At 49.7% G+C, this 22,297-nt stretch overlaps 1 protein-coding gene across 1 annotated transcript in view; it reads left to right on the top strand.

The window, feature by feature from the left end:
- PAQR4 (progestin and adipoQ receptor family member 4) overlaps positions 1-22,297 on the top strand; it is a 48,824-nt gene that overhangs the window by 5,520 nt on the left and 21,007 nt on the right. The window contains exon 3 of the mRNA XM_040439965.1: positions 2,014-2,232. Within this exon, the coding sequence (XP_040295899.1) occupies positions 2,014-2,232 (219 nt within the window). The remainder of the gene's footprint in view (positions 1-2,013; positions 2,233-22,297) is intronic.

Raw genomic sequence — 22,297 nt, 5'->3', positions numbered from 1 at the left:
TCCAGTCTGATGGGCCGCTACAGGTGGGTCCAGTCTGATGGGCCGCTACAGGTGGGTCCAGTCTGATGGGCCGCTACAGGTGGGTCCAGTCTGATGGGCCGCTACAGGTGGGTCCAGTCTGATGGGCCGCTACAGGTGGGTCCAGTCTGATGGGCCGCTACAGGTGGGTCCAGTCTGATGGGCCGCTGCAGGTGGGTCCAATACGATGGGCCGCTACAGGTGGGTCCAGTCTGATGGGCCGCTGCAGGTGGGTCCAGTCTGATGGGCCGCTACAGGTGGGTCCAGTCTGATGGGCCGATACAGGTGGTCCAGTCTGATGGGCCGCTACAGGTGGGTCCAGTCTGATGGGCCGATACAGGTGGTCCAGTCTGATGGGCCGCTACAGGTGGTCCAGTCTGATGGGCCGCTGCAGGTGGGTCCAGTCTGATGGGCCGCTACAGGTGGGTCCAGTCTGATGGGCCGCTGCAGGTGGGTCCAATACGATGGGCCGCTACAGGTGGATGCTTCTTGAGGCCAGCTGTCTGCGCCTTACTGCTCCTGGCAGAGCTCCCACTAACATGTCGGATATTGCCTGTAAGAGCTGCGGTATAACGAGTTCTAGTAGATGGAGGCACAGTTCCGGGGGTCGCCGTCTCACGCTGACCATTGCTGACATACAGAAGCTTGGCGCCCGCTGTGTAGGTGCTGGGTTCAGTAACGCCGGACACTTCTCTCGGCTTCATGTTACTCCGCTCATCACAATGGGATTTTCTGCAAATCTCTTTCCATGACGTTCCTTTCCCCAGTGTCAGTTTCCATTGGAGCAATGTCCTGTGGTGTGGGGGGCGATGGCAGAACGTGGCGCCACCAGAACCTCCTGGCCATCGGCAGAACGTGGCGCCACCAGAACCTCCTGGCCATCGGCAGAACGTGGCGCCACCAGAACCTCCTGGCCATCGGCAGAACGTGGCGCCACCAGAACCTCCTGGCCATCGGCAGAACGTGGCGCCACCAGAACCTCCTGGCCATCGGCAGAACGTGGCGCCACCAGAACCTCCTGGCCATCGGCAGAACGTGGCGCCACCAGAACCTCCTGGCCATCGTTGGTGGGAGCCGTTCTTATTAATGAAGATGTGGTGATTGTGTTGTCTAGTGCAGGGATGGGCAAACTGCGGCAACCAGCTGTTGTAAAACTACAAATCCCATCATGCCCTGCTGAAGGCTGGTAGGGCATACTGGGAGTTGTAGTTCTACAACAGCTGGAGAGCCGCAGTTTGCCCATCCCTGGTCTAATGCAAGGGAATCGGTGGAGCTGTGGGACGTCCACACCGCGCTGTCGTCCATCACACTTCTGGTCAGGGGAGCTTTCACATTAAAGAGAGCAGGACTAAGGCCGCCAGCGGTCCGTGGTATCCCCGCCTGGCATCCTGCTGACAGCAACCAATGACGCCGCTGCACTAGAGTAATACACTCGTAGGATCTATACCAGCAGGATGCCAGGCCGCCGGGGTACCACGGACCGCTCACGGCCGTGTGCATTCGGCCTGACTGGGAGGGTGAGCTGTACATGGTAATGCTGCCATCATGGCTGAGCAGCCTGACAGGAGAGCTCACCTCGACTAGTATGTGCCAGTACCAGAGCGTAATGTGTAGTGAGGCCAGGTCTTCTCAGGCAGCCATGCAAGTGGGGACAACCAGGCCTTCTGCTCACATTCTGGGACAGGTTGCTGGCAGCCATCTTACATCATTCCTGGAGAAGCCCTTTAAGCAGCATTTAGGGAAGCACTCGGTACAAATCTCTACTTGTAGTACTTGAGCCGCAGGAGACTGAAGACACCGCATGGCAGTATTCCAGGAGCCGCCGTCCTGGGTGGTTGTGCATGCAGTGTGTAGTGATACCTCGGGGCAGTAAATAAGGCCGTGGTTCAGGTTACAGCCGCTCATGTTGTACACGGCTCCGACGTGAGGCTGGAGATGTAATCACCGCTGCCTGCCATGCTTCCTCCAGGGCTGACTGTAGCTCCTCTGTTTCAGGGATCCCACTCCTCGGCTTCTGTTTCTTACTCCCTTTACAAATTCCATGGCGCCAGCTGTCTGTACCTTGGCTTGGTGTGGTCCATTACTTGGCCTGTATCAGCCCCCAGCTGGGCAGTGTCCTATACCATCTCTTCATGAACCACCATGGTGGGGCGTCCGTCTACCACAAGCTCCTCACACTGGACATGTGCGGCATCTGCCTTGTCAACACTCTGGGTAAGTCTCTGCACCAGTAGAAAGAATACGTTGGCATCATGTTCTAGATGTCCTGAGGATTAGCTGTCCTCTCCTCTAGTACACTATGCTCTAGAACTGCAGGGTTCTCACATCAGGGCATAGGAGCCTGGCCTGAGAGTCCTCATGTTCTAGAGGATGTCCTGAGGATTAGCTGTCCTCTCCTCTAGTACACTAGGATCTAGCACTGCAGGGTTCTCACATCAGGGCATAGGAGCCTGGCCCGAGTGTCCTCATGTTCTAGAGGATGTCCTGAGGATTAGCTGTCCTCCCCTCTAGTACACTATAATCTAGAACTGCAGGGTTCTCACATTAGGGTATATAGCAGCCTGTCCTGAGTGTCCTCATGTTCTAGAGGATGTCCTGAGGATTAGCTGTCCTCTAGTACACTATAATCTAGAACTGCAGGGTTCTCACATCAGGGCATAACAGCCTGGCCTGAGAGTCCTCATGTTCTAGAGGATGTCCTGAGGATTAGCTGTCCTCCCCTCTAGTACACTATAATCTAGAACTGCAGGGTTCTCACATCAGGGTATATAGCAGCCTGGTCTGAGTGTCCTCATGTTCTAGAGGATGTCCTGAGGATTAGCTGTCCTCTACTCTAGTACACTATGCTCTAGCACTGCAGGGTTCTCACATCAGGGTATAGCAGCCTGTCCTGAGTGTCCTCATGTTCTAGAGGATGTCCTGAGGATTAGCTGTCCTCCCCTCTAGTACACTAGGATCTAGCACTGCAGGGTTCTCACATCAGGGTATATAGCAGCCTGTCCTGAGTGTCCTCATGTTCTAGAGGATGTCCTGAGGATTAGCTGTCCTCTCCTCTAGTACACTATGCTCTAGCACTGCAGGGTTCTCACATCAGGGTATATAGCAGCCTGTCCCGAGTGTCCTCATGTTCTAGAGGATGTCCTGAGGATTAGCTGTCCTCTCCTCTAGTACACTATGCTCTAGAACTGCAGGGTTCTCACATCAGGGCATAGGAGCCTGGCCTGAGAGTCCTCATGTTCTAGAGGATGTCCTGAGGATTAGCTGTCCTCTCCTCTAGTACACTAGGATCTAGCACTGCAGGGTTCTCACATCAGGGCATAGGAGCCTGTCCTGAGTGTCCTCATGTTCTAGAGGATGTCCTGAGGATTAGCTGTCCTCCCCTCTAGTACACTATAATCTAGAACTGCAGGGTTCTCACATTAGGGTATATAGCAGCCTGTCCTGAGTGTCCTCATGTTCTAGAGGATGTCCTGAGGATTAGCTGTCCTCTAGTACACTATAATCTAGAACTGCAGGGTTCTCACATCAGGGCATAACAGCCTGGCCTGAGAGTCCTCATGTTCTAGAGGATGTCCTGAGGATTAGCTGTCCTCCCCTCTAGTACACTATAATCTAGAACTGCAGGGTTCTCACATCAGGGTATATAGCAGCCTGGTCTGAGTGTCCTCATGTTCTAGAGGCTGTCCTGAGGATTAGCTGTCCTCTACTCTAGTACACTATAATCTAGCACTGCAGGGTTCTCACATCAGGGTATATAGCAGCCTGTCCTGAGTGTCCTCATGTTCTAGAGGATGTCCTGAGGATTAGCTGTCCTCTAGTACACTATGCTCTAGCACTGCAGGGTTCTCACATCAGGGTATAGCAGCCTGTCCTGAGTGTCCTCATGTTCTAGAGGATGTCCTGAGGATTAGCTGTCCTCCCCTCTAGTACACTATAATCTAGCACTGCAGGGTTCTCACATCAGGGTATATAGCAGCCTGTCCTGAGTGTCCTCATGTTCTAGAGGATGTCCTGAGGATTAGCTGTCCTCTAGTACACTATGCTCTAGCACTGCAGGGTTCTCACATCAGGGTATATAGCAGCCTGTCCCGAGTGTCCTCATGTTCTAGAGGATGTCCTGAGGATTAGCTGTCCTCCCCTCTAGTACACTATAATCTAGAACTGCAGGGTTCTCACATGAGGGCATAGCAGCCTGTCCTGAGTGTCCTCATGTTCTAGAGGATGTCCTGAGGATTAGCTGTCCTCTAGTACACTATGCTCTAGCACTGCAGGGTTCTCACATCAGGGTATATAGCAGCCTGTCCCGAGTGTCCTCATGTTCTAGAGGATGTCCTGAGGATTAGCTGTCCTCTCCTCTAGTACACTATAATCTAGAACTGCAGGGTTCTCACATGAGGGCATAGCAGCCTGTCCTGAGAGTCCTCATGTTCTAGAGGATGTCCTGAGGATTAGCTGTCCTCTCCTCTAGTACACTATAATCTAGAACTGCAGGGTTCTCACATGAGGGCATATAGCAGTCTGTCCTGAGAGTCCTCATGTTCTAGAGGATGTCCTGAGGATTAGCTGTCCTCTCCTCTAGTACACTATAATCTAGAACTGCAGGGTTCTCACATGAGGGCATAGCAGCCTGGCCTGAGAGTCCTCATGTTCTAGAGGATGTCCTGAGGATTAGCTGTCCTCTCCTCTTGTACACTATAATCTAGAACTGCAGGGTTCTCACATCAGGGTATATAGCAGCCTGTCCCGAGTGTCCTCATGTTCTAGAGGATGTCCTGAGGATTAGCTGTCCTCTCCTCTAGTACACTAGGATCTAGAACTGCAGGGTTCTCACATGAGGGTATATAGCAGCCTGTCCTGAGAGTCCTCATGTTCTAGAGGCTGTCCTGAGGATTAGCTGTCCTCCCCTCTAGTACACTATAATCTAGAACTGCAGGGTTCTCACATTAGGGTATATAGCAGCCTGTCCTGAGTGTCCTCATGTTCTAGAGGATGTCCTGAGGATTAGCTGTCCTCTCCTCTAGTACACTATAATCTAGAACTGCAGGGTTCTCACATCAGGGCATAGCAGTCTGTCCTGAGAGTCCTCATGTTCTAGAGGATGACCTGAGGATTAGCTGTCCTCCCCTCTAGTACACTATAATCTAGAACTGCAGGGTTCTCACATTAGGGTATATAGCAGCCTGTCCTGAGTGTCCTCATGTTCTAGAGGATGTCCTGAGGATTAGCTGTCCTCTCCTCTTGTACACTATAATCTAGAACTGCAGGGTTCTCACATGAGGGCATAGCAGCCTGTCCTGAGTGTCCTCATGTTCTAGAGGATGTCCTGAGAATTAGCTGTCCTCTCCTCTAGTACACTAGGATCTAGAACTGCAGGGTTCTCACATCAGGGTATATAGCAGCCTGTCCTGAGTGTCCTCATGTTCTAGAGGATGTCCTGAGGATTAGCTGTCCTCCCCTCTAGTACACTATGCTCTAGCACTGCAGGGTTCATCAGGGTATATAGCAGCCTGTCCTGAGTGTCCTCATGTTTTAGAGGATGTCCTGAGGATTAGCTGTCCTCTCCTCTAGTACACTAGGATCTAGAACTGCAGGGTTCTCACATCAGGGTATATAGCAGCCTGGTCTGAGTGTCCTCACGTTCTACAGGATGTCCTGAGGATTAGCTGTCCTCCCCTCTAGTACACTATGCTCTAGCACTGCAGGGTTCTCACATGAGGGCATAGCAGCCTGTCCTGAGTGTCCTCATGTTCTAGAGGATGTCCTGAGGATTAGCTGTCCTCTCCTCTAGTACACTATAATCTAGAACTGCAGGGTTCTCACATCAGGGTATATAGCAGCCTGGTCTGAGTGTCCTCACGTTCTACAGGATGTCCTCCCCTCTAGTACACTATGCTCTAGCACTGCAGGGTTCATCAGGGTATATAGCAGCCTGTCCTGAGTGTCCTCATGTTTTAGAGGATGTCCTGAGGATTAGCTGTCCTCTCCTCTAGTACACTAGGATCTAGAACTGCAGGGTTCTCACATGAGGGCATATAGCAGTCTGTCCTGAGAGTCCTCATGTTCTAGAGGATGTCCTGAGGATTAGCTGTCCTCCCCTCTAGTACACTATAATCTAGAACTGCAGGGTTCTCACATGAGGGCATAGCAGCCTGTCCTGAGAGTCCTCATGTTCTAGAGGATGTCCTGAGGATTAGCTGTCCTCTCCTCTTGTACACTATAATCTAGAACTGCAGGGTTCTCACATCAGGGTATATAGCAGCCTGTCCCGAGTGTCCTCATGTTCTAGAGGATGTCCTGAGGATTAGCTGTCCTCCCCTCTAGTACACTAGGATCTAGAACTGCAGGGTTCTCACATCAGGGTATATAGCAGCCTGTCCTGAGAGTCCTCATGTTCTAGAGGCTGTCCTGAGGATTAGCTGTCCTCCCCTCTAGTACACTATAATCTAGAACTGCAGGGTTCTCACATGAGGGCATATAGCAGCCTGTCCTGAGTGTCCTCATGTTCTAGAGGATGTCCTGAGGATTAGCTGTCCTCTCCTCTAGTACACTATAATCTAGAACTGCAGGGTTCTCACATTAGGGTATATAGCAGCCTGTCCCGAGTGTCCTCATGTTCTAGAGGATGTCCTGAGGATTAGCTGTCCTCTTGTACACTATAATCTAGAACTGCAGGGTTCTCACATCAGGGTATATAGCAGCCTGTCCTGAGTGTCCTCATGTTCTAGAGGATGTCCTGAGGATTAGCTGTCCTCTCCTCTAGTACACTATGCTCTAGAACTGCAGGGTTCTCACATCAGGGTATATAGCAGCCTGGTCTGAGTGTCCTCACGTTCTACAGGATGTCCTGAGGATTAGCTGTCCTCCCCTCTAGTACACTATAATCTAGAACTGCAGGGTTCTCACATGAGGGCATAGCAGCCTGTCCTGAGTGTCCTCATGTTCTAGAGGATGTCCTGAGGATTAGCTGTCCTCTCCTCTAGTACACTATGCTCTAGAACTGCAGGGTTCTCACATCAGGGTATATAGCAGCCTGGTCTGAGTGTCCTCACGTTCTACAGGATGTCCTCCCCTCTAGTACACTATGCTCTAGCACTGCAGGGTTCATCAGGGTATATAGCAGCCTGTCCTGAGTGTCCTCATGTTTTAGAGGATGTCCTGAGGATTAGCTGTCCTCTCCTCTAGTACACTAGGATCTAGAACTGCAGGGTTCTCACATCAGGGTATATAGCAGCCTGGTCTGAGTGTCCTCACGTTCTACAGGATGTCCTGAGGATTAGCTGCCCTCCCCTCTAGTACACTAGGATCTAGAACTGCAGGGTTCTCACATTAGGGTATATAGCAGCCTGTCCTGAGTGTCCTCATGTTCTAGAGGATGTCCTGAGGATTAGCTGTCCTCCCCTCTAGTACACTATAATCTAGAACTGCAGGGTTCTCACATTAGGGTATATAGCAGCCTGTCCTGAGTGTCCTCATGTTCTAGAGGATGTCCTGAGAAATAGCTGTCCTCTAGTACACTATAATCTAGAACTGCAGGGTTCTCACATCAGGGCATAACAGCCTGGCCTGAGAGTCCTCATGTTCTAGAGGATGTCCTGAGGATTAGATGTCCTCTCTAGTACACTATAATCTAGAACTGCAGGGTTCTCACATCAGGGTATATAGCAGCCTGGTCTGAGTGTCCTCATGTTCTAGAGGCTGTCCTGAGGATTAGCTGTCCTCTACTCTAGTACACTATGCTCTAGCACTGCAGGGTTCTCACATCAGGGTATAGCAGCCTGTCCTGAGTGTCCTCATGTTCTAGAGGATGTCCTGAGGATTAGCTGTCCTCCCCTCTAGTACACTATAATCTAGCACTGCAGGGTTCTCACATCAGGGTATATAGCAGCCTGTCCTGAGTGTCCTCATGTTCTAGAGGATGTCCTGAGGATTAGCTGTCCTCTCCTCTAGTACACTATGCTCTAGCACTGCAGGGTTCTCACATCAGGGTATATAGCAGCCTGTCCCGAGTGTCCTCATGTTCTAGAGGATGTCCTGAGGATTAGCTGTCCTCTCCTCTAGTACACTATGCTCTAGCACTGCAGGGTTCTCACGTCAGGGTATATAGCAGCCTGTCCCGAGTGTCCTCATGTTCTAGAGGATGTCCTGAGGATTAGCTGTCCTCTAGTACACTATGCTCTAGAACTGCAGGGTTCTCACATCAGGGTATATAGCAGCCTGTCCCGAGTGTCCTCATGTTCTAGAGGATGTCCTGAGGATTAGCTGTCCTCCCCTCTAGTACACTATAATCTAGAACTGCAGGGTTCTCACATTAGGGTATATAGCAGCCTGTCCTGAGTGTCCTCATGTTCTAGAGGCTGTCCTGAGGATTAGCTGTCCTCCCCTCTAGTACACTATAATCTAGAACTGCAGGGTTCTCACATGAGGGCATATAGCAGTCTGTCCTGAGAGTCCTCATGTTCTAGAGGATGTCCTGAGGATTAGCTGTCCTCCCCTCTAGTACACTATAATCTAGAACTGCAGGGTTCTCACATGAGGGCATAGCAGCCTGTCCTGAGTGTCCTCATGTTCTAGAGGATGTCCTGAGGATTAGCTGTCCTCTAGTACACTATGCTCTAGCACTGCAGGGTTCTCACATCAGGGTATATAGCAGCCTGTCCCGAGTGTCCTCATGTTCTAGAGGATGTCCTGAGGATTAGCTGTCCTCCCCTCTAGTACACTATAATCTAGAACTGCAGGGTTCTCACATTAGGGTATATAGCAGCCTGTCCTGAGTGTCCTCATGTTCTAGAGGATGTCCTGAGGATTAGCTGTCCTCTCCTCTAGTACACTATAATCTAGAACTGCAGGGTTCTCACATGAGGGCATATAGCAGTCTGTCCTGAGAGTCCTCATGTTCTAGAGGATGTCCTGAGGATTAGCTGTCCTCCCCTCTAGTACACTATAATCTAGAACTGCAGGGTTCTCACATCAGGGTATATAGCAGCCTGGCCTGAGTGTCCTCATGTTCTAGAGGATGTCCTGAGGATTAGCTGTCCTCTCCTCTAGTACACTAGGATCTAGAACTGCAGGGTTCTCACATGAGGGCATAGCAGCCTGTCCTGAGAGTCCTCATGTTCTAGAGGATGTCCTGAGGATTAGCTGTCCTCTCCTCTTGTACACTATAATCTAGAACTGCAGGGTTCTCACATCAGGGTATATAGCAGCCTGTCCTGAGTGTCCTCATGTTCTAGAGGATGTCCTGAGGATTAGCTGTCCTCTCCTCTAGTACACTAGGATCTAGAACTGCAGGGTTCTCACATGAGGGTATATAGCAGCCTGTCCTGAGAGTCCTCATGTTCTAGAGGCTGTCCTGAGGATTAGCTGTCCTCCCCTCTAGTACACTAGGATCTAGAACTGCAGGGTTCTCACATGAGGGTATATAGCAGCCTGTCCTGAGAGTCCTCATGTTCTAGAGGCTGTCCTGAGGATTAGCTGTCCTCCCCTCTAGTACACTATAATCTAGAACTGCAGGGTTCTCACATTAGGGTATATAGCAGCCTGTCCTGAGTGTCCTCATGTTCTAGAGGATGTCCTGAGGATTAGCTGTCCTCTCCTCTAGTACACTATAATCTAGAACTGCAGGGTTCTCACATGAGGGCATAGCAGCCTGGCCTGAGAGTCCTCATGTTCTAGAGGATGTCCTGAGGATTAGCTGTCCTCTCCTCTAGTACACTAGGATCTAGAACTGCAGGGTTCTCACATCAGGGCATAGCAGTCTGTCCTGAGAGTCCTTATGTTCTAGAGGATGTCCTGAGGATTAGCTGTCCTCCCCTCTAGTACACTATAATCTAGAACTGCAGGGTTCTCACATGAGGGCATAGCAGCCTGTCCTGAGTGTCCTCATGTTCTAGAGGATGTCCTGAGGATTAGCTGTCCTCTCCTCTAGTACACTAGGATCTAGAACTGCAGGGTTCTCACATCAGGGTATATAGCAGCCTGGTCTGAGTGTCCTCACGTTCTAGAGGATGTCCTGAGGATTAGCTGTCCTCCCCTCTAGTACACTATGCTCTAGCACTGCAGGGTTCATCAGGGTATATAGCAGCCTGTCCTGAGTGTCCTCATGTTCTAGAGGATGTCCTGAGGATTAGCTGTCCTCTCCTCTAGTACACTAGGATCTAGAACTGCAGGGTTCTCACATGAGGGCATAGCAGCCTGTCCTGAGAGTCCTCATGTTCTAGAGGATGTCCTGAGGATTAGCTGTCCTCTCCTCTTGTACACTATAATCTAGAACTGCAGGGTTCTCACATCAGGGTATATAGCAGCCTGTCCTGAGTGTCCTCATGTTCTAGAGGATGTCCTGAGGATTAGCTGTCCTCCCCTCTAGTACACTAGGATCTAGAACTGCAGGGTTCTCACATCAGGGTATATAGCAGCCTGTCCTGAGAGTCCTCATGTTCTAGAGGCTGTCCTGAGGATTAGCTGTCCTCCCCTCTAGTACACTATAATCTAGAACTGCAGGGTTCTCACATTAGGGTATATAGCAGCCTGTCCTGAGTGTCCTCATGTTCTAGAGGATGTCCTGAGGATTAGCTGTCCTCTCCTCTAGTACACTAGGATCTAGAACTGCAGGGTTCTCACATCAGGGTATATAGCAGCCTGGTCTGAGTGTCCTCACGTTCTACAGGATGTCCTGAGGATTAGCTGTCCTCCCCTCTAGTACACTATGCTCTAGCACTGCAGGGTTCATCAGGGTATATAGCAGCCTGTCCTGAGTGTCCTCATGTTTTAGAGGATGTCCTGAGGATTAGCTGTCCTCTCCTCTAGTACACTAGGATCTAGAACTGCAGGGTTCTCACATGAGGGCATAGCAGCCTGTCCTGAGAGTCCTCATGTTCTAGAGGATGTCCTGAGGATTAGCTGTCCTCTCCTCTTGTACACTATAATCTAGAACTGCAGGGTTCTCACATCAGGGTATATAGCAGCCTGTCCCGAGTGTCCTCATGTTCTAGAGGATGTCCTGAGGATTAGCTGTCCTCCCCTCTAGTACACCTAGAACTGCAGGGTTCTCACATCAGGGTATATAGCAGCCTGTCCTGAGAGTCCTCATGTTCTAGAGGCTGTCCTGAGGATTAGCTGTCCTCCCCTCTAGTACACTATAATCTAGAACTGCAGGGTTCTCACATTAGGGTATATAGCAGCCTGTCCTGAGTGTCCTCATGTTCTAGAGGATGTCCTGAGGATTAGCTGTCCTCTCCTCTAGTACACTATAATCTAGAACTGCAGGGTTCTCACATGAGGGCATATAGCAGTCTGTCCTGAGAGTCCTCATGTTCTAGAGGATGTCCTGAGGATTAGCTGTCCTCCCCTCTAGTACACTATAATCTAGAACTGCAGGGTTCTCACATGAGGGCATATAGCAGTCTGTCCTGAGAGTCCTCATGTTCTAGAGGATGTCCTGAGGATTAGCTGTCCTCCCCTCTAGTACACTATAATCTAGAACTGCAGGGTTCTCACATGAGGGCATATAGCAGCCTGTCCTGAGTGTCCTCATGTTCTAGAGGATGTCCTGAGGATTAGCTGTCCTCTTGTACACTATAATCTAGAACTGCAGGGTTCTCACATGAGGGCATATAGCAGTCTGTCCTGAGAGTCCTCATGTTCTAGAGGATGTCCTGAGGATTAGCTGTCCTCCCCTCTAGTACACTATAATCTAGAACTGCAGGGTTCTCACATGAGGGCATATAGCAGCCTGTCCTGAGTGTCCTCATGTTCTAGAGGATGTCCTGAGGATTAGCTGTCCTCTCCTCTAGTACACTATAATCTAGAACTGCAGGGTTCTCACATTAGGGTATATAGCAGCCTGTCCCGAGTGTCCTCATGTTCTAGAGGATGTCCTGAGGATTAGCTGTCCTCTCTAGTACACTATAATCTAGCACTGCAGGGTTCTCACATCAGGGTATATAGCAGCCTGTCCTGAGTGTCCTCATGTTCTAGAGGATGTCCTGAGGATTAGCTGTCCTCTCCTCTAGTACACTATGCTCTAGAACTGCAGGGTTCTCACATCAGGGTATATAGCAGCCTGGTCTGAGTGTCCTCACGTTCTACAGGATGTCCTGAGGATTAGCTGTCCTCCCCTCTAGTACACTATGCTCTAGCACTGCAGGGTTCATCAGGGTATATAGCAGCCTGTCCTGAGTGTCCTCATGTTCTAGAGGATGTCCTGAGGATTAGCTGTCCTCCCCTCTAGTACACTATAATCTAGAACTGCAGGGTTCTCACATGAGGGCATAGCAGCCTGTCCTGAGTGTCCTCATGTTCTAGAGGATGTCCTGAGGATTAGCTGTCCTCTCCTCTAGTACACTAGGATCTAGCACTGCAGGGTTCTCACATCAGGGTATATAGCAGCCTGGTCTGAGTGTCCTCACGTTCTACAGGATGTCCTCCCCTCTAGTACACTATGCTCTAGCACTGCAGGGTTCATCAGGGTATATAGCAGCCTGTCCTGAGTGTCCTCATGTTTTAGAGGATGTCCTGAGGATTAGCTGTCCTCTCCTCTAGTACACTAGGATCTAGAACTGCAGGGTTCTCACATCAGGGTATATAGCAGCCTGGTCTGAGTGTCCTCACGTTCTACAGGATGTCCTGAGGATTAGCTGCCCTCCCCTCTAGTACACTAGGATCTAGAACTGCAGGGTTCTCACATTAGGGTATATAGCAGCCTGTCCTGAGTGTCCTCATGTTCTAGAGGATGTCCTGAGGATTAGCTGTCCTCTCCTCTAGTACACTATAATCTAGAACTGCAGGGTTCTCACATGAGGGCATATAGCAGTCTGTCCTGAGAGTCCTCATGTTCTAGAGGATGTCCTGAGGATTAGCTGTCCTCCCCTCTAGTACACTATAATCTAGAACTGCAGGGTTCTCACATGAGGGCATAGCAGCCTGTCCTGAGTGTCCTCATGTTCTAGAGGATGTCCTGAGGATTAGCTGTCCTCTAGTACACTATGCTCTAGCACTGCAGGGTTCTCACATCAGGGTATATAGCAGCCTGTCCCTGAGTGTCCTCATGTTCTAGAGGATGTCCTGAGGATTAGCTGTCCTCCCCTCTAGTACACTATAATCTAGCACTGCAGGGTTCTCACATTAGGGTATATAGCAGCCTGTCCTGAGTGTCCTCATGTTCTAGAGGATGTCCTGAGGATTAGCTGTCCTCTCCTCTAGTACACTATAATCTAGAACTGCAGGGTTCTCACATGAGGGCATATAGCAGTCTGTCCTGAGAGTCCTCATGTTCTAGAGGATGTCCTGAGGATTAGCTGTCCTCCCCTCTAGTACACTATAATCTAGAACTGCAGGGTTCTCACATGAGGGCATAGCAGCCTGTCCTGAGAGTCCTCATGTTCTAGAGGCTGTCCTGAGGATTAGCTGTCCTCCCCTCTAGTACAGTATGCTCTAGCACTGCAGGGTTCATCAGGGTATATAGCAGCCTGTCCTGAGTGTCCTCATGTTTTAGAGGATGTCCTGAGGATTAGCTGTCCTCTCCTCTAGTACACTAGGATCTAGAACTGCAGGGTTCTCACATCAGGGTATATAGCAGCCTGGTCTGAGTGTCCTCACGTTCTACAGGATGTCCTGAGGATTAGCTGTCCTCCCCTCTAGTACACTATGCTCTAGCACTGCAGGGTTCTCACATGAGGGCATAGCAGCCTGTCCTGAGTGTCCTCATGTTCTAGAGGATGTCCTGAGGATTAGCTGTCCTCTCCTCTAGTACACTATGCTCTAGAACTGCAGGGTTCTCACATCAGGGTATATAGCAGCCTGGTCTGAGTGTCCTCACGTTCTACAGGATGTCCTCCCCTCTAGTACACTATGCTCTAGCACTGCAGGGTTCATCAGGGTATATAGCAGCCTGTCCTGAGTGTCCTCATGTTTTAGAGGATGTCCTGAGGATTAGCTGTCCTCTCCTCTAGTACACTAGGATCTAGAACTGCAGGGTTCTCACATCAGGGTATATAGCAGCCTGGTCTGAGTGTCCTCACGTTCTACAGGATGTCCTGAGGATTAGCTGCCCTCCCCTCTAGTACACTAGGATCTAGAACTGCAGGGTTCTCACATTAGGGTATATAGCAGCCTGTCCTGAGTGTCCTCATGTTCTAGAGGATGTCCTGAGGATTAGCTGTCCTCTCCTCTAGTACACTATAATCTAGAACTGCAGGGTTCTCACATGAGGGCATATAGCAGTCTGTCCTGAGAGTCCTCATGTTCTAGAGGATGTCCTGAGGATTAGCTGTCCTCCCCTCTAGTACACTATAATCTAGAACTGCAGGGTTCTCACATGAGGGCATAGCAGCCTGTCCTGAGTGTCCTCATGTTCTAGAGGATGTCCTGAGGATTAGCTGTCCTCTAGTACACTATGCTCTAGCACTGCAGGGTTCTCACATCAGGGTATATAGCAGCCTGTCCCGAGTGTCCTCATGTTCTAGAGGATGTCCTGAGGATTAGCTGTCCTCCCCTCTAGTACACTATAATCTAGAACTGCAGGGTTCTCACATTAGGGTATATAGCAGCCTGTCCTGAGTGTCCTCATGTTCTAGAGGATGTCCTGAGGATTAGCTGTCCTCTCCTCTAGTACACTATAATCTAGAACTGCAGGGTTCTCACATGAGGGCATATAGCAGTCTGTCCTGAGAGTCCTCATGTTCTAGAGGATGTCCTGAGGATTAGCTGTCCTCCCCTCTAGTACACTATAATCTAGAACTGCAGGGTTCTCACATCAGGGCATAGCAGCCTGTCCTGAGAGTCCTCATGTTCTAGAGGATGTCCTGAGGATTAGCTGTCCTCTCCTCTTGTACACTATAATCTAGAACTGCAGGGTTCTCACATCAGGGTATATAGCAGCCTGTCCCGAGTGTCCTCATGTTCTAGAGGATGTCCTGAGGATTAGCTGTCCTCTCCTCTAGTACACTAGGATCTAGAACTGCAGGGTTCTCACATGAGGGCATATAGCAGTCTGTCCTGAGAGTCCTCATGTTCTAGAGGATGTCCTGAGGATTAGCTGTCCTCCCCTCTAGTACACTATAATCTAGAACTGCAGGGTTCTCACATGAGGGCATAGCAGCCTGTCCTGAGAGTCCTCATGTTCTAGAGGCTGTCCTGAGGATTAGCTGTCCTCCCCTCTAGTACACTATAATCTAGAACTGCAGGGTTCTCACATTAGGGTATATAGCAGCCTGTCCTGAGTGTCCTCATGTTCTAGAGGATGTCCTGAGGATTAGCTGTCCTCCTCTAGTACACTATAATCTAGCACTGCAGGGTTCTCACATCAGGGTATATAGCAGCCTGTCCTGAGTGTCCTCATGTTCTAGAGGATGTCCTGAGGATTAGCTGTCCTCTCCTCTAGTACACTATGCTCTAGAACTGCAGGGTTCTCACATCAGGGTATATAGCAGCCTGGTCTGAGTGTCCTCACGTTCTAGAGGATGTCCTGAGGATTAGCTGTCCTCCCCTCTAGTACACTATGCTCTAGCACTGCAGGGTTCATCAGGGTATATAGCAGCCTGTCCTGAGTGTCCTCATGTTTAGAGGATGTCCTGAGGATTAGCTGTCCTCCCCTCTAGTACACTATAATCTAGAACTGCAGGTTTCTCACATGAGGGCATAGCAGCCTGTCCTGAGTGTCCTCATGTTCTAGAGGATGTCCTGAGGATTAGCTGTCCTCTAGTACACTATAATCTAGAACTGCAGGGTTCTCACAACAGGGCTTAGCAGCCTGTCCTGAGTGTCCTCACGTTCTAGAGGATGTCCTGAGGATTAGCTGTCCTCTCCTCTAGTACACTATAATCTAGAACTGCAGGGTTCTCACATCAGGGTATATAGCAGCCTGTCCTGAGAGTCCTCATGTTCTAGAGGATGTCCTGAGGATTAGCTGTCCTCTAGTACACTATAATCTAGAACTGCAGGGTTCTCACAACAGGGCTTAGCAGCCTGTCCTGAGTGTCCTCACGTTCTAGAGGATGTCCTGAGGATTAGCTGTCCTCTCCTCTAGTACACTAGGATCTAGAACTGCAGGGTTCTCACATCAGGGTATATAGAAGCCTGTCCTGAGTGTCCTCATGTTCTAGAGGATGTCCTGAGGATTAGCTGTCCTCTCCTCTAGTACACTAGGATCTAGAACTGCAGGGTTCTCACATCAGGGTATATAGCAGCCTGGCCTGAGAGTCCTCATGTTCTAGAGGATGTCCTGAGGATTAGCTGTCCTCTCCTCTAGTACACTAGGATCTAGAACTGCAGGGTTCTCACATGAGGGTATAGGAGCCTGGCCTGGGTGTCCTCATGTTCTAGAGGATGTCCTGAGGATTAGCTGTCCTCCCCTCTAGTACACTATAATCTAGAACTGCAGGGTTCTCACATTAGGGTATATAGCAGCCTGTCCCGAGAGTCCTCATGTTCTAAAGGATGTCCTGAGGATTAGCTGTCCTCTCCTCTAGTACACTATAATCTAGAACTGCAGGGTTCTCACATTAGGGTATATAGCAGCCTGTCCCGAGAGTCCTCATGTTCTAGAGGATGTCCTGAGGATTAGCTGTCCTCCCCTCTAGTACACTAGGATCTAGAACTGCAGGGTTCTCACATGAGGGCATAGGAGCCTGTCCTGAGGATTAGCTGTCCTCTCCTCTAGTACACTATAATCTAGCACTGCAGGGTTCTCACATCAGGGTATATAGCAGCCTGTCCTGAGTGTCCTCATGTTCTAGAGGATGTCCTGAGGATTAGCTGTCCTCTCCTCTAGTACACTATAATCTAGAACTGCAGGGTTCTCACATCAGGGCATAGCAGTCTGTCCTGAGAGTCCTTATGTTCTAGAGGATGTCCTGAGGATTAGCTGTCCTCCCCTCTAGTACACTATAATCTAGAACTGCAGGGTTCTCACATGAGGGCATAGCAGCCTGTCCTGAGTGTCCTCATGTTCTAGAGGATGTCCTGAGGATTAGCTGTCCTCTCCTCTAGTACACTATGCTCTAGAACTGCAGGGTTCTCACATCAGGGTATATAGCAGCCTGGTCTGAGTGTCCTCACGTTCTACAGGATGTCCTCCCCTCTAGTACACTATGCTCTAGCACTGCAGGGTTCATCAGGGTATATAGCAGCCTGTCCTGAGTGTCCTCATGTTTTAGAGGATGTCCTGAGGATTAGCTGTCCTCTCCTCTAGTACACTAGGATCTAGAACTGCAGGGTTCTCACATCAGGGTATATAGCAGCCTGGTCTGAGTGTCCTCACGTTCTACAGGATGTCCTGAGGATTAGCTGCCCTCCCCTCTAGTACACTAGGATCTAGAACTGCAGGGTTCTCACATTAGGGTATATAGCAGCCTGTCCTGAGTGTCCTCATGTTCTAGAGGATGTCCTGAGGATTAGCTGTCCTCCCCTCTAGTACACTATAATCTAGAACTGCAGGGTTCTCACATTAGGGTATATAGCAGCCTGTCCTGAGTGTCCTCATGTTCTAGAGGATGTCCTGAGAAATAGCTGTCCTCTAGTACACTATAATCTAGAACTGCAGGGTTCTCACATCAGGGCATAACAGCCTGGCCTGAGAGTCCTCATGTTCTAGAGGATGTCCTGAGGATTAGCTGTCCTCCCCTCTAGTACACTATAATCTAGAACTGCAGGGTTCTCACATCAGGGTATATAGCAGCCTGGTCTGAGTGTCCTCATGTTCTAGAGGCTGTCCTGAGGATTAGCTGTCCTCTACTCTAGTACACTATGCTCTAGCACTGCAGGGTTCTCACATCAGGGTATAGCAGCCTGTCCTGAGTGTCCTCATGTTCTAGAGGATGTCCTGAGGATTAGCTGTCCTCCCCTCTAGTACACTATAATCTAGCACTGCAGGGTTCTCACATCAGGGTATATAGCAGCCTGTCCTGAGTGTCCTCATGTTCTAGAGGATGTCCTGAGGATTAGCTGTCCTCTCCTCTAGTACACTATGCTCTAGCACTGCAGGGTTCTCACATCAGGGTATATAGCAGCCTGTCCCGAGTGTCCTCATGTTCTAGAGGATGTCCTGAGGATTAGCTGTCCTCTCCTCTAGTACACTATGCTCTAGAACTGCAGGGTTCTCACATCAGGGCATAGGAGCCTGGCCTGAGAGTCCTCATGTTCTAGAGGATGTCCTGAGGATTAGCTGTCCTCTCCTCTAGTACACTAGGATCTAGCACTGCAGGGTTCTCACATCAGGGCATAGGAGCCTGGCCCGAGTGTCCTCATGTTCTAGAGGATGTCCTGAGGATTAGCTGTCCTCCCCTCTAGTACACTATAATCTAGAACTGCAGGGTTCTCACATTAGGGTATATAGCAGCCTGTCCTGAGTGTCCTCATGTTCTAGAGGATGTCCTGAGGATTAGCTGTCCTCTAGTACACTATAATCTAGAACTGCAGGGTTCTCACATCAGGGCATAACAGCCTGGCCTGAGAGTCCTCATGTTCTAGAGGATGTCCTGAGGATTAGCTGTCCTCCCCTCTAGTACACTATAATCTAGAACTGCAGGGTTCTCACATCAGGGTATATAGCAGCCTGGTCTGAGTGTCCTCATGTTCTAGAGGCTGTCCTGAGGATTAGCTGTCCTCTACTCTAGTACACTATGCTCTAGCACTGCAGGGTTCTCACATCAGGGTATAGCAGCCTGTCCTGAGTGTCCTCATGTTCTAGAGGATGTCCTGAGGATTAGCTGTCCTCCCCTCTAGTACACTATAATCTAGCACTGCAGGGTTCTCACATCAGGGTATATAGCAGCCTGTCCTGAGTGTCCTCATGTTCTAGAGGATGTCCTGAGGATTAGCTGTCCTCTAGTACACTATGCTCTAGCACTGCAGGGTTCTCACATCAGGGTATATAGCAGCCTGTCCCGAGTGTCCTCATGTTCTAGAGGATGTCCTGAGGATTAGCTGTCCTCTAGTACACTATGCTCTAGAACTGCAGGGTTCTCACATCAGGGTATATAGCAGCCTGTCCCGAGTGTCCTCATGTTCTAGAGGATGTCCTGAGGATTAGCTGTCCTCCCCTCTAGTACACTATAATCTAGAACTGCAGGGTTCTCACATGAGGGCATATAGCAGTCTGTCCTGAGAGTCCTCATGTTCTAGAGGATGTCCTGAGGATTAGCTGTCCTCCCCTCTAGTACACTATAATCTAGAACTGCAGGGTTCTCACATGAGGGCATAGCAGCCTGTCCTGAGTGTCCTCATGTTCTAGAGGATGTCCTGAGGATTAGCTGTCCTCTAGTACACTATGCTCTAGCACTGCAGGGTTCTCACATCAGGGTATATAGCAGCCTGTCCCGAGTGTCCTCATGTTCTAGAGGATGTCCTGAGGATTAGCTGTCCTCCCCTCTAGTACACTATAATCTAGAACTGCAGGGTTCTCACATTAGGGTATATAGCAGCCTGTCCTGAGTGTCCTCATGTTCTAGAGGATGTCCTGAGGATTAGCTGTCCTCTCCTCTAGTACACTATAATCTAGAACTGCAGGGTTCTCACATGAGGGCATATAGCAGTCTGTCCTGAGAGTCCTCATGTTCTAGAGGATGTCCTGAGGATTAGCTGTCCTCCCCTCTAGTACACTATAATCTAGAACTGCAGGGTTCTCACATGAGGGCATAGCAGCCTGTCCTGAGAGTCCTCATGTTCTAGAGGATGTCCTGAGGATTAGCTGTCCTCTCCTCTTGTACACTATAATCTAGAACTGCAGGGTTCTCACATCAGGGTATATAGCAGCCTGTCCCGAGTGTCCTCATGTTCTAGAGGATGTCCTGAGGATTAGCTGTCCTCTCCTCTAGTACACTAGGATCTAGAACTGCAGGGTTCTCACATGAGGGTATATAGCAGCCTGTCCTGAGAGTCCTCATGTTCTAGAGGCTGTCCTGAGGATTAGCTGTCCTTCCCTCTAGTACACTAGGATCTAGAACTGCAGGGTTCTCACATGAGGGTATATAGCAGCCTGTCCTGAGAGTCCTCATGTTCTAGAGGCTGTCCTGAGGATTAGCTGTCCTCCCCTCTAGTACACTATAATCTAGAACTGCAGGGTTCTCACATTAGGGTATATAGCAGCCTGTCCTGAGTGTCCTCATGTTCTAGAGGATGTCCTGAGGATTAGCTGTCCTCTCCTCTAGTACACTATAATCTAGAACTGCAGGGTTCTCACATGAGGGCATAGCAGCCTGGCCTGAGAGTCCTCATGTTCTAGAGGATGTCCTGAGGATTAGCTGTCCTCTCCTCTAGTACACTAGGATCTAGAACTGCAGGGTTCTCACATCAGGGCATAGCAGTCTGTCCTGAGAGTCCTCATGTTCTAGAGGATGTCCTGAGGATTAGCTGTCCTCTCCTCTAGTACACTATAATCTAGAACTGCAGGGTTCTCACATCAGGGTATATAGCAGCCTGTCCCGAGTGTCCTCATGTTCTAGAGGATGTCCTGAGGATTAGCTGTCCTCCCCTCTAGTACACTAGATCTAGCACTGCAGGGTTCTCACATCAGGGTATATAGCAGCCTGTCCTGAGAGTCCTCATGTTCTAGAGGCTGTCCTGAGGATTAGCTGTCCTCCCCTCTAGTACACTATAATCTAGAACTGCAGGGTTCTCACATTAGGGTATATAGCAGCCTGTCCTGAGTGTCCTCATGTTCTAGAGGATGTCCTGAGGATTAGCTGTCCTCTCCTCTAGTACACTAGGATCTAGAACTGCAGGGTTCTCACATCAGGGTATATAGCAGCCTGGTCTGAGTGTCCTCACGTTCTACAGGATGTCCTGAGGATTAGCTGTCCTCCCCTCTAGTACACTATGCTCTAGCACTGCAGGGTTCATCAGGGTATATAGCAGCCTGTCCTGAGTGTCCTCATGTTTTAGAGGATGTCCTGAGGATTAGCTGTCCTCTCCTCTAGTACACTAGGATCTAGAACTGCAGGGTTCTCACATGAGGGCATAGCAGCCTGTCCTGAGAGTCCTCATGTTCTAGAGGATGTCCTGAGGATTAGCTGTCCTCTCCTCTTGTACACTATAATCTAGAACTGCAGGGTTCTCACATCAGGGTATATAGCAGCCTGTCCCGAGTGTCCTCATGTTCTAGAGGATGTCCTGAGGATTAGCTGTCCTCCCCTCTAGTACACTAGGATCTAGAACTGCAGGGTTCTCACATCAGGGTATATAGCAGCCTGTCCTGAGAGTCCTCATGTTCTAGAGGCTGTCCTGAGGATTAGCTGTCCTCCCCTCTAGTACACTATAATCTAGAACTGCAGGGTTCTCACATTAGGGTATATAGCAGCCTGTCCTGAGTGTCCTCATGTTCTAGAGGATGTCCTGAGGATTAGCTGTCCTCTCCTCTAGTACACTATAATCTAGAACTGCAGGGTTCTCACATGAGGGCATATAGCAGTCTGTCCTGAGAGTCCTCATGTTCTAGAGGATGTCCTGAGGATTAGCTGTCCTCCCCTCTAGTACACTATAATCTAGAACTGCAGGGTTCTCACATGAGGGCATATAGCAGTCTGTCCTGAGAGTCCTCATGTTCTAGAGGATGTCCTGAGGATTAGCTGTCCTCCCCTCTAGTACACTATAATCTAGAACTGCAGGGTTCTCACATGAGGGTATATAGCAGCCTGTCCTGAGTGTCCTCATGTTCTAGAGGATGTCCTGAGGATTAGCTGTCCTCTTGTACACTATAATCTAGAACTGCAGGGTTCTCACATGAGGGCATATAGCAGTCTGTCCTGAGAGTCCTCATGTTCTAGAGGATGTCCTGAGGATTAGCTGTCCTCCCCTCTAGTACACTATAATCTAGAACTGCAGGGTTCTCACATGAGGGCATATAGCAGCCTGTCCTGAGTGTCCTCATGTTCTAGAGGATGTCCTGAGGATTAGCTGTCCTCTCCTCTAGTACACTATAATCTAGAACTGCAGGGTTCTCACATTAGGGTATATAGCAGCCTGTCCTGAGTGTCCTCATGTTCTAGAGGATGTCCTGAGGATTAGCTGTCCTCTTGTACACTATAATCTAGAACTGCAGGGTTCTCACATCAGGGTATATAGCAGCCTGTCCTGAGTGTCCTCATGTTCTAGAGGATGTCCTGAGGATTAGCTGTCCTCTCCTCTAGTACACTATGCTCTAGAACTGCAGGGTTCTCACATCAGGGTATATAGCAGCCTGGTCTGAGTGTCCTCACGTTCTACAGGATGTCCTGAGGATTAGCTGTCCTCCCCTCTAGTACACTATGCTCTAGCACTGCAGGGTTCATCAGGGTATATAGCAGCCTGT

This window comes from Bufo bufo, chromosome 7, assembly GCF_905171765.1.
Source record: "Bufo bufo chromosome 7, aBufBuf1.1, whole genome shotgun sequence".
Classification (NCBI taxonomy): domain Eukaryota; kingdom Metazoa; phylum Chordata; class Amphibia; order Anura; family Bufonidae; genus Bufo; species Bufo bufo.
The sequence above is the reverse complement of the archived record's forward strand: the minus strand, read 5'-3'. Positions and strand labels throughout refer to the sequence as shown.